At 32.2% G+C, this 12,500-nt stretch overlaps 1 protein-coding gene across 9 annotated transcripts in view; it reads right to left on the bottom strand.

The window, feature by feature from the left end:
• Khc-73 (Kinesin heavy chain 73) overlaps positions 1 to 12,500 on the bottom strand; it is a 283,596-nt gene that overhangs the window by 34,150 nt on the left and 236,946 nt on the right. For 7 of the 9 annotated variants that reach the window (XM_043005522.2, XM_043005523.2, XM_043005526.2 and 4 more), the window contains exons 16-27: positions 8,992 to 9,256; positions 7,992 to 8,228; positions 7,749 to 7,877; positions 7,236 to 7,394; positions 6,879 to 7,051; positions 6,420 to 6,624; positions 5,994 to 6,140; positions 5,632 to 5,839; positions 4,654 to 4,845; positions 4,249 to 4,454; positions 3,796 to 3,886; positions 2,939 to 3,081 (exon numbers count right to left, since the gene is read on the bottom strand). In XM_043005522.2, coding sequence (XP_042861456.1) covers positions 2,939 to 3,081; positions 3,796 to 3,886; positions 4,249 to 4,454; positions 4,654 to 4,845; positions 5,632 to 5,839; positions 5,994 to 6,140; positions 6,420 to 6,624; positions 6,879 to 7,051; positions 7,236 to 7,394; positions 7,749 to 7,877; positions 7,992 to 8,228; positions 8,992 to 9,256 — 2,155 coding nt within the window. The remainder of the gene's footprint in view (positions 1 to 2,938; positions 3,082 to 3,795; positions 3,887 to 4,248; positions 4,455 to 4,653; positions 4,846 to 5,631; positions 5,840 to 5,993; positions 6,141 to 6,419; positions 6,625 to 6,878; positions 7,052 to 7,235; positions 7,395 to 7,748; positions 7,878 to 7,991; positions 8,229 to 8,991; positions 9,257 to 12,500) is intronic. The other 2 variants (XM_043005525.2, XM_086539238.1) reach the window with 1 other exon arrangement.

Below are 12,500 nucleotides of genomic sequence, written 5' to 3'. Positions count from 1 at the left end.
AAGTAACTCATCTTTATTAAAAACTATATCTCTTTTTTAATGCTGCCTCAGTCCTTTTCAGGCTAACTACTTAGTGATATGCAACAAACAACTGTTAACTAAAGGGAAAAAACAAATACCTTACCTGCCCGGTCATTTTCAAAGCAATCTTTGACATAAAATAAAAGCTAAAGGCAATAAACAAAGCCCCTTACACTATATATAACAACAATTATTCAAATAGGCTATTCATCACACAAACACTCAATATTCTAATCAAAACTCATTAATCATGTCATACATTTCTGGCAATCATTCAAGCCTATGAGGATGAATATAAAAGTTTTAATTAATTCTCCTAGATTTGCAATCAAATATTTCTGAAGATCATATATACAGTTTCCATTCAAGCTTCTCTTGTGATGATAGTAAAACCTCCTTAAAGAACAACACTAGTAATGTGTCTCCTCACATCAAATTCTGTGAATCCATTTTTTTAATGCAACTGCAAGAAAACATCTTTGAAAAATGTATATCAATAAAGATATACATACATGCACACATGTAAGTATACATGCGCGCACGCACACAGGTAAGCACACACTCGCACGCACATGCACACGGGCACGCACACGCACACACACACGCACACGCAAACGTACACGCACCACATACAAACACATACACACACACACACATGCACACATGCACACACACACACACACACACACACACACACACACACACACACACACACACACACACACACACACACACATATACATATACATATACATATACATATACATATACATATACATATACATACACATATGTATATGTATATGTATATATATATATATATATATATATATATATATATATATATATATATATATATATATATATATATATATATATACATATGTGTGTGTGTGTGTGTGTGTGTGTGTGTGTGTGTGTGTGTGTGTGTGTGTGTGTGTGTGTGTGTGTGTGTGTGTGTGTGTGTGTGTGTGTGTGTATGTGTGTGTGTGTGTGTGAAATAAATGTAAACGATTAATGAGCCACATTTTCATTTTTACTTACTGTGGCTGTGTCTTCATAATCTAAGTATATAAATACATAAATATATAAATATGTCAACATAAACACACACACACACACACACACACACACACACACACATTATTTTTTCTTTTTTTTTTCTATATATTTGTATACTCATAATATACTGTATGCTATCATTAATATTTCCATGAACAATTCATAATCAAAGCTTTTCATCAGTATATACAGTAAAATCTAATAACTTTCTACTATAATAATGTGAGTAAAGTTTATATGAATATGCATGGCTTAGTTCATGTGCATATGTATAGCCTATGCACATGCATGTGTGCATTTTGCATGTGCATGTGCACACACAGAGCATCAAATATTGCATTCAATTTAACATTTAAGGCATTCATATTTGTATGCAAATATTGAAATGTAAAAATATTTTTTATCTGAAATGAAATACAGACACACACGCATTGCTCTGATAACAAATATTATTGAAATAAGCTTAACTTTCACTGTATATAATTTGCCCTTCCATTTTTATGACCATCTTCTTCTAAAGCATGATAATTCATCACTGATCATGTTTTTAGTATATGAATGCAATCCTAAAATGTAATGCTCTAAAGTTTTGCATATTACATTCAATGTTTTTTTCTGAATAATCATAATAGTGAATGTATATCAATGTCAATAATAACTATAATATCAATAACAAATTAAATATAAAAATGATAATAATAATGATAACAATGATGATGATTAATAACAATAAGAATAACAATAAAAATAATATTAATAATATTAATAATAAAAATAATAAAAATAATAAAAATAATAATAATAATAATAATCATTACTATTATAATTAGTATCATTATAATCATGATAATCATAACTATGATAATAGTACTAATAATAGTAAAAAATATAATGATAATACAAAACTAATACTAATACTAATAAAAATATCAAGAGTAATATTAATAAAATAATAACAATAATACTAGAAATAAAGATATTAATAATACTAATACTAATAATAATGATAATAATAATAATAATAATAATAATAATAATAATAATAATGATAATAATAACAATAAAAACAATTGAAAAATTGATAACAATAAAAATAATAGCTAAGCTTTTCATAAAAATAAAAACATAGCCATATTGATGATAATAAAAAACAATGACGATGATAATGATGATGATGATAATGAAAACAGTATTAATAATAATTATGATAATAATATCAATAATAATAATAATAATAATGACAGCATTAGTAATAAAAAAAATATAACTAGTAGAGAAAACACAATACTCATTGTCATTCACATGATTCAAATGCTGATAATAAAAATTAATGAATATATAGCTTTCATTTAATCATTATGAAAGTTATACTAAGAACAGAGAAAATTGTTATAAAATTTATGGATATAAAGTATAGAATCATACATTGAATTTTGCAAGCACTGGAAACTTATTAAACTTGCAACTGCACTTTACTGACATCATTAATTTACAATCCATCCAAGGAATAATCATATGAATTATCTGTCAATTATAATGTGAAAAAAGGGTATATCCACACCTGTAATTCATCTCATACATATAAGCAAAGTCTAAAAAATGTAAATCTCACTTTTTTTGTTAATTCCCTATTCTTGAATTATAATTACTTGGAAAATGACAAATGAATTTAGTCTTCTTTTCCTGTACTATAAAGAGGTTTCACTGAGAACTAAATCAAAAGCCATACGGAAAAAAGCAATTTGATTGATAAGTTCATAATGTACACTGTCAGAAGAAAATTCATCAAATTAATAAACAACAATACTGTAGAAAATTTTAATAAAAACTATACAAAATTTTCCCGTCTACTCACATGAGAAAAGTTAGGGACGGATGCAGTCTTCCTCATGAGTGGCCTTCCAGCCGATTGGAGCAGCTCTTTGACGGCAACATTCTGCCGCAATCTGTCCAGCATTAGGATGGATTCCACTGATGTCACTCCCTTGGTGTATTTTTCTGGTTTGAGGAAATGTGATAAGGCAGTTAGGCATTTTTGTAAAACCTAAAATGCTGTGATATACACCGTTTTATTTTTATGGTTTAAGGAAATGTGGTGAGGTAGTTAAGTATTCTTGTAAAATCTAAGATGTTATGATATACACTAGTTATTTTTATGGTTTGAGAATGGGCAGTTGTTGGGTATACTTAAAAAAAAAAGTGTTATGTGGCATATATTGATATTCTTCTAATGAGGGAAGGGTAGTTGTTATCCTTTCCTATAAAGCCAAAAATGTTGTGATATATATTTTTTCTACCCTATATGTACCTGCAACAATGCAAAAGCAAGATTGAATCTAATATGAAAAATATTGAGGCAATAAATTCTTATTAGTATGAAGGCATAATTATCTGATGCAGTTTTAGTTTAGTTATCTATGAGCATACTTTTAAGGTTCATCCTAACCTTTTCAAAATACAGTAAGACTTCACAAAGGTCCACAAATTTGACAAACATAACCCTTTACAACCCCCTGTGTCACTTACAACTCCTTATGATATACAGATAAAACACTCTCTATGTAGTTATGTAGCTGAAACTTTTTTTGTATAATAATCAGGCCCACGCTGAACAACTTTAGATGCAGCCCATCTCGGAAGGATTACAAAAAAAAAATTGAAGTAACTATTAACAATAAAAACAAATTCCAGATAAAACTAAATAAAACTTACCAATATATGTTTCTCCATCTTCTGCATGAGAATCATCAGCATTAGCTGCCATTTGGGCAAGTGATTCTCGTTCCTCCAATTCTTCACTTGCCTGTACAAAGAAAACTCTTAAATGAGAATACTGTGTATGATCAAACTAGATCTTAAAGAATTGGCATAGGTTTGGAAAAAAGGAGCAAGAGCCTCATGAGAAAAGTTATTATAAAGAACTTTTATCCCATGAAATGAAACACAGCCTTAATAGAAAATATAATAAATATGATGATTTCAGCAAGCATTCCTCTTCAGATAAAACACAAACCTTGTTTGCTTTGTCTGAAGAGCAATCCTCAGAGGATTTGAAATATCAAAATATATCACTTCATCTGTTTTGTAGCTGTTTCAATATATCTTTTTGATTCATGTTACCCCATACATTCAGCATAATTCAGTTTGCTTCTGCCTTATTCTTACCTTTGGAATGTTTGACACAACTTCATACATGATACCAGTTTCATAAAGGGTATTTGTTGACCCAATGAATGACTTGACAAACTTGCTTGTTAACGACTGTTTTTTATAGATATTGACTGCCAGCCGTTTCCTTAATACCATGTCCATCGGTGCAGGATGTGAGAGACGCACAACGGCTTTTACAATCAGGTACACTCTTTCATCATCTGTGAAAGATTGAACAAGATAATGAGAACTAGAATATAAATCATGAAAAATCACTCTATACACAAACTATAAGCAAACATCAAGGTTTAATATGCATATGAAAATAAAATAATGATTATATAGACACTTAACATAAAATGATACATATCAGAGCTTAGCAGTAAAACAACTAATCCACTTGCAACAACTTCAACCTACTTGGCGTGAGTCTATTGAGGTACTGGTTGTCATGGATGGAAGAATCCCAAGAGGCTACAGCACAAACATCCTTTTCATAACATTTGATAATTGGCAACTGGAAGAATTTGTTGCAGTTTTCCTTTGGAACTATGGCATTTGTTCCAGCAATGGTTATAGTATCACCAAAGCCTTGTGTTGAAAAGTCATCAGCTGAAAAGAAGATAAAAAAACAAATGAGAGAAGGCACATGAATGTCCTTTATGGCTATGTATTGCACTTTTTACCACTCTATTCATTTAAGTATTTGTTTAACCCATGCATGCTAGAGCTTGTATTTGCCTAATGTTGTCCTGGCACCATTTTTCACCCATAATAATAGGAGGATTTTGTATTTGTTTATATCGTTTTCAAGAGTAAAGAAAAATGTGTCTATGCAAATGGCCTTGCTATGAGTATATAATATACACATAACGATGTAAGATAAGATAGGATGTCATCAGTCAGGAGCAAAATATTCTCATGACATGATATCATGTCACCTGGTGCCAATGGGTTAAGGATGATAATCAGAATGCTTTACATATAAATAACTGTACAAGAAGCCTAGAGTCCCTATTTTTATTTTATCATGTTGCACCTTAGCTACAAATCAATATGAATGTTTTAACTTGTTCTTTATCACTTAAAGAGCTCAGTTTTACATATCAGACTTAGGGGGTTAATGGTAATCATGCAAAAGCACAATAGCAACATGCTAATTATGTGTGCAAATGACCAAGCATTAACAATGTTTACTAAAATTGGCAGTGCCTAGGCAATGGAAGAGGTAAGGGTTCCTAATCAAATTCTGCTTAGGAGCCCATAAAGGCTTAGGCCAGCCTTGAACTGGCCTAAGCCATGAATGCATTCTGATGTATACATGAGTATGGAAGCCTGAATGTATTTGTACATCATCGTTTGTTTAAATTAGCGCATATCCCTGACATTCATACTTACCATTTAGATCAAGGAAAAGGACTGGGACGTGAGCCTCCATACCAGAAGGCGGATCCCAATCAGCTGGAGCGCCTGGGATATTCGATCCAGCAGCAGGAACCAAGACTGCATTTCTCTCTTCTGTTAAAGTCACCCACTGATCCACGAGTGACTGTTCACGCTCCATATCATGCTCATTTTTATCTCCTTTGTTGATAATCTTTTGGATCTAAAAATAAAATCAATGTACATTTATGAGCATTATGAATTTACATACATTTCAGAATATCATTATCAAAATATTTTCACATGCAGTAACAGAAAATAATAAAATATCTTTTGAAATTTTGTGTCATATCCTTTTTGTGTTCACTATGATTTACCTGCTGGTCTAAATACATTCTTCTTCGCTTCAGAGCTTCACTCCATCTCTCACGAAGAATATTAAGATCTTCTTCTGTATATGAGTCTAACTGCCGCTGGCATCTCAGACGTCCACATACTGACCCAATATTTATACTTGTTATTGCCTGAAATGACGAAAAACAATTATAATCATAACAACAATAAAAGCAAGATTAAGGTCAGGTCTAGATAATCAACAAGCATTAATCTAAATAATGGAAAATAAGGAAGAATATGTATGACTATTCCAATTTCATTACCAGTATAGTTGACCTCATTACCAACATCTTTGAAACTAGTGATTTTTCACCAGTTTCGTCATTGAAATATTGATTACCATCAAGATTTACCAATAATCAGCATTACCTAAGAATTCTAAATGAAAACAAGGACAGTGGCTTTACCTCACATATCAGTGGAAGGGTACCAGAATTGGAAACAGGCTTAACCCGGCAAACTACTCGACGCTGCTGCCCTTGGCGTAACTGGTAAACCCCACCAGTTAAAACATCCTTCTGTGGTAAAACTTCAACAGAAACATAGTCTCCACACTCTCCAAGTTCTTGAATCTCAACCCACATCTCTATTTTTCTTGTCAGTTCATTCCATCTGTCAACACACATCAACATTATTTTCTAAATAAGGAAAGAATATAACTCTTAGGATGTGTAGCTGGGCTAGTTTATTTCCATCTTAGTTCTTCACGTTTTCTAACTACAGATTTATAATCAATACATTTTTTAATTCTAATCATTAATTCAATTCTTTAATTCTGGTCAATAAAGTCATTCTTTAATTCTGATAAATAAATTAATTCTTCAATCCTGATCCAATTTATAAGGCTTTATTTCTGCAACTCTTACCTGTCAACAAGGGACCGAGCCTTGGCTAACTGCTGGTCAACCTCCCAACCAGGACGTGAAATGCCAAAGCCAGCAGACCTGTGACCCCAAACCTCAATTGAAAGAGCACCGTCAGCACAGTGCTCTAAGAGGTCTTCTGTGACCATGACAGTATAATCTTTTGAATGTTCAAACTGGAAAATAACAAAAAATATATAAGCCCAGACTTATCTTATATCTCTACACAGATATCAAAAAAATGGTAAAACAAAATTACAAACAGAATGTATCAAGGAATTAATCCTTCTCCTTTCTTACATTATCTCCATGTAACAAAACCAAGATGAGAAGAAAAAGACAGAAACACTGGCATCATACCTTAAAGGTCATAGAGTCTTTAGAAGTTGGAGCTGCAGGGAACTCATTATTGACCACAGGTGCAACTACTTCACTTTCTGTCTGACCCCAAAATTGGTACTGACAAAATACAAAGTGTGACAGAGAAGGTGGAAGTCCAGCTGCCTGTTTGATGCATACCTGTGGAGGGGAGATATAAAACTTTCAGTCTGAAACTCACAGAACAGCTTTGTCATCTTTTTACATTGAAAAATGACACAGTGGCCACTTATATTGGTGATATTTGCAATGCTGCCAACATCATGCGATCTAGCAAAAAAAAAATGAGGTTCGCACTACTGAAGACTAATATCAAATATATGGCATGGCAATTTTGGCCTAATCTGATTCATATATTCTTTCACTATTTTCAGCATAGAAATTGTCTTTTAGCCATAAATTCCCAGTCATTACAGATTTTTTTTTTTTTTTTTTTTTTTTTTTTCATCTTTTCTGACTGAAACTAAAAAGAAGAGGAAAAAAGAGTACCCTTACCCTCACTGTGACTGTATTATTCTGAATTTCATCTTCCTCTCTACTCTGTGCAGAATCTCCAGAGGATTCAGAGAGGGTGTCTGCAAAACGCTCTTGTGGAAATTGACCAGAAATACGGCTAATTTCAACCTGCACAGGGGGAAAGAAATACAAAAATATTAGTTTCTGAATATTAAAGTGCTGACAACAAAATTTAATCATTCTTATATATCTAACAGATAGTAAAAACAGTCAATGAATTACCTGTAGTCTCCCTGCCACTTCCCCTTGCTGTGAGATAATTGGAATGTGGTAATTTAGCCGCACATCATGGAAAAGGCAATCTAGGAATATATTCGCCACTCCAATCAGATTATGGTTCTCCTGACTTTCATAAAATGGATCTGCTTCAGGACGGGACAGCAGGGGGTCATTTTGCTTTTCATCATACATCTCTCGCATCACAATTAATTTATGTTCCAGCTTCTCCATCGACCAAACCTGGAAGGCATTACAGTAGTGATAAATATGTAGTATATCAAACAAAGCACTTCATAATAGGTTAAACTGGAATATATATTTTATTTTCTATTATGCATTAAATTCTATCCCTAATCCTCTCAATGGTTAAAATATAAATGAATGCTTAACTGCTTTACTTTTAACCCATTCACAACAGGACGTATTTCCGCCTACTCCTGCTTACACTAGGAAGATAACAAGCGCGCAACGCTTCGTGCCAGGGTGTTTTTCCCACATTTATTTTCACAACAGTTTTTCAGTTCAGATTTTTTTATTCAATCAGTCAAGAAGCAAAAATTATCATGATGTCATCAATATCAAGTAAGTCTTCTGTGACATCTTTTTTTTTTTTTTTTTTTTTTTATTATATCTCATTTGATAACATTGAAACACATAAACTAAAGTAACAGAGTCTAAGAAATTATGAAAAATTATTATATCTAAGAACAATCTAGTGATCTATTGCTGACGTTTCAGCACATCACAACTGCCCCAACTGGAACTCGACAAGAAAATGCAAGACGTCTCAGGATGTCACCTGGGTCCGGGGATATTTTCCAACCATATGATAGGACATCAACCGGTGCGAATGGGTTAATATATCAATAAATAATCAGAAAGAATACATCCAAAAGTATCCAAAAACTAGATTCCTGCTTGTTCATCAGTCACTCTTATACTTATTATGATTTGTTTAATAATTTGTATGAATACCTTAAATGGAAATTCATCTCCAAATTACCTGGTTTGGTTTTCCTTTCCTCTTGACTAGAATAGCAGGCTCACTGACAAATGCCGACCTCTTCCTGTTGGGAGAGAGGTTCTGGGGAGGTATCTGGAGGGTCACCCCGAAGGTCGTCTGCTTGCCCATTTCATCCGCAAAGAAATTGGCTTCACGGACTAAGGTGTTGGCTTTCATGATGTCTTGCCGCAGCTGTGCCAGACTGCGCTTGAACATATCCTCTCTGCCAGGGTACAAAAGAGATGTGTGCTCCAGCATGTCCTCTCTGGAGTATAATGTAAAGAGTCAATATGCATTCCTTATCTACTGCAGTAAAGGCATCAAGTCAGAATCTTTATCTGTTATTACTCATGCATTACATTTGGTGCTTTAGGAAATGTATAAATATGGTGCATTACACAAAAATACTCTTAAATCTATCCAAAGGCATACTTCTTTCCTTTTGCAATGATATCTGGGAGCATTTCCGAATCTTAATACAAAAGGTTATAAGTAATATTTTCAAACATTGAGTGAGAGTTTTGTTATGCCATACATGAACTGAAGAATGTTCCCTTATATCTTGTGCATATGCAAAACATATAACAACCAACTTAGCCAAGATCATACAAGATATAATTAATAGCCATGACATTTAGTATTGAAAAAAATAAGCTTTATGAGTCAAGCTATGGGCAGACATTGAACATAAGACCTATAAATAGAATTTCAAACATTAAACATAAGCATGATATCAACAAGCACATTCGAAAAGAAACAAATACAAAAGAACATTATAAAAAAGATTATTTTAAATGAAAAGTTTAGTTCATTTGTGTATCATAAGCTTTATGCATTCTAAGTCAAGAGAACAGTCAAATCACTGTTAGTTCCCTGAGGTAAGATAACAAACTTGAACATAATAAAGCTTGCATGGAGTTTTTATCATAGATATTGTCTTTTTAGTTCATATTTTCTCCTGAGGAAATCTTTTCCTAATATCATATTGTGTATTAATCATAATTCAAATGATCTTTTTTACTAAATATATTTTGTATCATTTTTATAATCTTTCTGGTTATAGCAGATACAATTATTAAGCAATGGTTAATAGTTTACACATAATTTTCTTTCTTTTGTTAGTATCATAGAATTAGCTCATGGATACAATCTCACTTACAGAGATCCACATGGATTTGAAGAAGCACAAGTCATTGTTTGATTTAATCTAGCATCAACATGGGCAGGCTTTACATAACAGCATAGCCAATCCTAATATCTAATCCAGGTAAAATCTTCCAGCAGATATTTTCCAAGTATCCACTATTTCTGGATGCAATTTAGACTACAGACCTCTGTAGAATATTACTTCCATTAGGGAAATATTGAATGTAACATATATTTTACATTCTAATTTCAAGTGACTAACACAATAAATTAATCAAACTTGAAAAATGGGCCCATATCTTTCATGAATTGAAGAACCAATTTTCTCCCTGCCTTTACTGGCATGATCTGTGTTATCATAAATGTATATTTCATCCCTTTTTTATCATAATTTTGGCTCTATGTCATGGAAAATTCTGCTATTATCATCAACCTAAATATCTACCATGTAGCTGATGTGAATATCACTGACTTAAAATAATTTTTTGGAATTAATGACAACTCAAATCCATCACACTTTCCTGGACCCATAATCCCTTAACAGAAACCCAATTCTAACACTACAAAAATACCAAAACCTATACCATGAGATGATAGTCTGATTTTTTAAATAACTGTATGCTTTACCTGTAATGCATCAATATCCAATAGTTTCTGCATTGCTACACAGAGCAGTGCTACACAATTCCTCATATCTTGGGCATAAATTTTTATGGCCTGTTAAGGCAAACAAGATAATCAAACAGATTTAGAAGAATTCCAACTGGTTGATGTATTTTTTGCCCCCCCCCCTCAAAAGAAAACAAAAAACTGTAAAAGTCATTCAGTTTCTTGTTTGTTATTCATTCTAACTCCTTTTAAAATTCTTCATTTTCACCAAGAACTCAGACTGTATCCTCACTGCCCTTCAACCTCAATTTTCTTTCAATTTAGCTAGTATACACCACCTATTATTGAATCCTTTTGGCATCATGCCTTAAAGATAACTCTGTGGCTATTCCTGATATGGAAAAAAGAAGAAGAAAAGAACTGAACAGAAAAGAAAAGAAAAGCTTACAAAAGATTAAAAAAAAAAGAAAAGAAAAGAAAAGAAAAGACAAGACAAGACAAGAAAAGAAAAGAAAAGACAAGAAAAGAAAAGGAAAGAAAAGAACAGAAAAGAAAAGATGAGAAGAGAAGAGAAGAGAAGAGAAAAGAAAAGAACAGAAAAGAAAAGAAAAAAAAATACATATATATAAATATATAAATGTATATATATACATATATAATATATATATATATATATATATATATATATATATATATATATATATATATATATATATATATATATATAATATATATATATATATATATATATATATATATATATATATATATATATATATATATATATTCATGCATGCACATATGCAATACCACATTAATCTTTAATATAAAATACCTAAAGATAGACCTTAAATCACATCATATATAAATAAAATCTGCTACTTAAAAAATAAATAAATAAGATCATGCACTATCACTAATACAGTAACACAGTAACAAATAAATGAAACCTATCTGCAGTAAAGAGAGAAACTCACAGCATGTGTTTCTTCCCTTACTGTAGTTTTGTTTTCTTCTCTATCAGGCATGGACAAAATATATAAATGCAATCACTAAGGCTTGGAATGGCCTGTCAGGGAATCATAGCAAGGCCAGAGTTTTCATAATTTTGTTCAAAAGCCAATAAAGAAATGCCTTGATGACAAATCAACATACACATGCACTGACATACACACATGCATATCTATCCATTTGTTTCACTTCCCTGATCACTCTCTTTAACCCATCCACGACGGGGGAATTCTAGCCTTGAATGTCCCAATGCCGGGGCGTTCAAATTATTAGGCCTAAATTAATTGAATGGCTGGCACAATACTGTGCCGCCCGGCCACTGGGCTTTTGAATGCGCGGTACAGTACTGTACCACCCGTCCAGTGTGGGTTAACACAAGTGTTTCTCGCATCTAACAGTCCACAATATTATATTAATTTTTTTGTATTTGGAATTGCCAAAAGAACACCCAAAGCCAAAATTGTAATCCCAAGAAAAATCTATAAATATTAAAAGTCTATCCCCTAAAATCCCATCTCAACACATAAAACAGGCTAAGACAAAGGCAACCTTAATTCAGACAATTACAAATACATTCATTAGGATATCACCTTATATCATTTTCTGTTATTCTATCTTATTGTCTACTGCTTTCCCTGCCTTCCTTCAGCCTACTTTATTCCCTGTGTTTAAGCATTGCAAATCTTTACTTCTTTCTGTCTTACCTATTTGCTAACAATCAACCCATAATCCTTTTTCTTTCT

Source organism: Penaeus japonicus, unplaced genomic scaffold (assembly GCF_977035675.1).
Source record: "Penaeus japonicus unplaced genomic scaffold, GWHDUDI00000001_assembly GWHDUDI00000008, whole genome shotgun sequence".
In the NCBI taxonomy this organism is placed as follows: domain Eukaryota; kingdom Metazoa; phylum Arthropoda; class Malacostraca; order Decapoda; family Penaeidae; genus Penaeus; species Penaeus japonicus.
The sequence above is the reverse complement of the archived record's forward strand: the minus strand, read 5'-3'. Positions and strand labels throughout refer to the sequence as shown.